The sequence below is a fragment of the Galeopterus variegatus genome, unplaced genomic scaffold (genome assembly GCF_000696425.1).
Source record: "Galeopterus variegatus unplaced genomic scaffold, G_variegatus-3.0.2 Scaffold61855, whole genome shotgun sequence".
Taxonomy (NCBI): domain Eukaryota; kingdom Metazoa; phylum Chordata; class Mammalia; order Dermoptera; family Cynocephalidae; genus Galeopterus; species Galeopterus variegatus.
The window spans coordinates 1-2,400 of record NW_007787966.1 but is presented as its reverse complement, the minus strand read 5'-3'; the positions used below and the strand labels follow the sequence as shown (position 1 = coordinate 2,400).

At 42.2% G+C, this 2,400-nt stretch overlaps 1 protein-coding gene across 1 annotated transcript; it reads right to left on the bottom strand.

Moving 5' to 3' along the window:
• Nucleotides 1-166: 166 nt before the first annotated feature.
• LOC103584505 (citron Rho-interacting kinase-like) lies at nucleotides 167-2,171 on the bottom strand (the record flags this gene model as incomplete). Its single annotated transcript, XM_008565480.1, has 2 exons — nucleotides 167-329; nucleotides 2,064-2,171. Coding segments are annotated over 2 exons (271 nt in total), but the record flags the coding sequence as incomplete, so codon positions are not given.
• Nucleotides 2,172-2,400: the final 229 nt, after the last annotated feature.

The following is a 2,400-nucleotide window of genomic DNA, read 5'->3' as shown; positions in this document are numbered from 1 at the left end:
GTCAACTTGGCAAGGCCAAGGATGTGGTAAATTTTTCAGACTTCGAGTGTCTGTATCAAAAGCATATGGGCCATAAACAAAAATGCTGAACTAGTCTTGGCCAGTCTCACTGAGATGGGTCCTCTGCCTTTTGCACAGCCCTGAACACTGTAGAGAGAGCCCCTACCTTCCTCGCGGGCGGACCGGAGCTCGATGCGAGTCTTCTGAAGAGCTTCCTCTAGCTCTGCACAGCGAGCTTTCTCCTTCTCCAGGGCCAGCTTCAGCTCATTGTACTGCAGAGGAACCTGTGTGGGCAAAGCAGGGTCCTCTTTCCGTCGACTAAATAAACCCTAGCAATGGAAACAGAGATATCTCCTAACTCCTGGAAACTGGCACTGTAAACTAGCTAAAGGAAACCTGACTCAGGATGGGCAAACCACAAAAGCCAGGAGCATACTCACTGTAAGTGTATTTAGTAAAAATGGCATGTGAAGGGGGGAAAGAGGGGCTGAACCACAGCCCATTCCAGCCGGCTGAAAAAAGATAGGGGTGTGGAAGTTTTCACCAAGAGGGTTAAAGATGCTTGAATTGCCACCACCTCTTCCTTTAGCATTCCCCAGACAGGAGCGTCACTTCCTGAGAATCCTTCCCCTCAAAAAATGGAATCAGGAGAGTATGGAGTATGGAGTCAGGAAAGATGGTTCAGTGGTCATTCTTGCCCTTGAGTTTGTCTCATGAGGCTTAGTTACAAGACACAGAGATGAATATTTTTAAAAAGGAAGCAAAAAAAAAAATGCTAAAATGATGTCAAAACAAAGGGCATGCCAAAAAAATGCAAATGGAAACATTTACTGTGCATGGAAGAAAAAAGGAAAACACAGAATAATGTAACTGGAAAAAAATTTTTTTAATAAATGGAAACACCCTAACTATATCAAGTGGCATAACCAGATAACAGTCTGCTGCTAAAATAAAAAAGATTAAATATCATAAGCATAACAAAGATACACAGTCACACGGTATGCAAGAAAACCCTCCCCATGCAGCCACCGCTTAGCAGGAGGCGCCTCTGAATGCTGCTCTTATCCCTGACAGTAAAGGTGGCACCGGGAATATTGAGACCAACTGTCAATTCAGTCCTTCACTCCTTTCTCCTAGGTATCCCAAGGCATCAAGGCCTTTCCTGTAAAACTACTGCCACAGCCACCACGGTGCACGGTGGCCTTTGGAAGGAAACTGCAAGCTCCTTAGAAACCTTTCCGGAACTGAGAACACATGGCCAACCCTACTATGAGGGCTTCTGTGGTTTAAAAAAGCATGGATCAAGCTTATTAAAAGCAATCTCCCCCTGCACACCTACATATAACCCCCTCCATATAGTTTGGTTTTTGTCCATAGTATTGTTTGTTTGTTACTATTTCAAAGGGATGTTGCAGTGCTTTGTGGAGGAGTAGAGTATACACTCAAGAACCTTAGGCAGGTCACTTAGACTCGCTGGGTTCTAGTCTCTTTGTTGGCCAATCAAAAGGACTGGACCAGATCATTTCTAAGGTTCTCTCTGGAGTCCTGTATGAGTGACCTGAGAAATCCTCTACAGTCTCCTATGTATGATCTGCCATTCCCTCTGAAGCCCCATACATGTCACCTACTAAGCCCTCTACAGTCCTGTGCATGTGACCTGCTAATCTCTCTAAAGCCCTGCACACATGACCTTCAAACCCCCTTGGAGTCCTGTATGCATGACTATGTATAAACCTTTCTCTCTGCATACCATCCGTGCTATGTGGCGGTGGCAGGGGGTGGGAAGGGCAGGGATGACTCCCTTAACATAGAAAGGGAGTCCTTAAAACACTACAGTTTTAATGGGCATGAACATAAAGTAGTTTGTCAGACTTGATCAATGATATACTCATAAAAGGGCTCTTCTGCTTATCTCAAAACCTTTTTCAACCAAAAATAAAACAAGAAAACATGCATTTTGTTTTTTTCTGTGTTTCTATGACTTCCTGTCACTGTGCTGTCCACTGAATCATGAATGGTGGAGTGAAACTGTCTACTCCCACTTTTCAAACACTTTGACTCACCTTTTTCTTTTTAGCAGGTTGGTCCATTTTGGCTTGCAGAAAATCGATGAGTTTGGTTTGTTGAGAAATCGTTCCTTCCATTTTCACCTTTTCATGAGAATAAAGAACCTAAAATTCACGAAAACAAAAATAACCTGAGACCCAGAGTGAAGTATACTTTTAAATTTGGTACTTTAAGAAAATAAAAAACTAAACTTGTTAGGATAGTGGCATCTGAAAATCCAACACAAACAGCACTGACTCAATACTTATTTATTTAGTTCCAATTTTATCACAAAGAAAAAACAAAGATGTATTGATAGATGGATAGATATATGAAATAGCAAAAAAAAAAAAA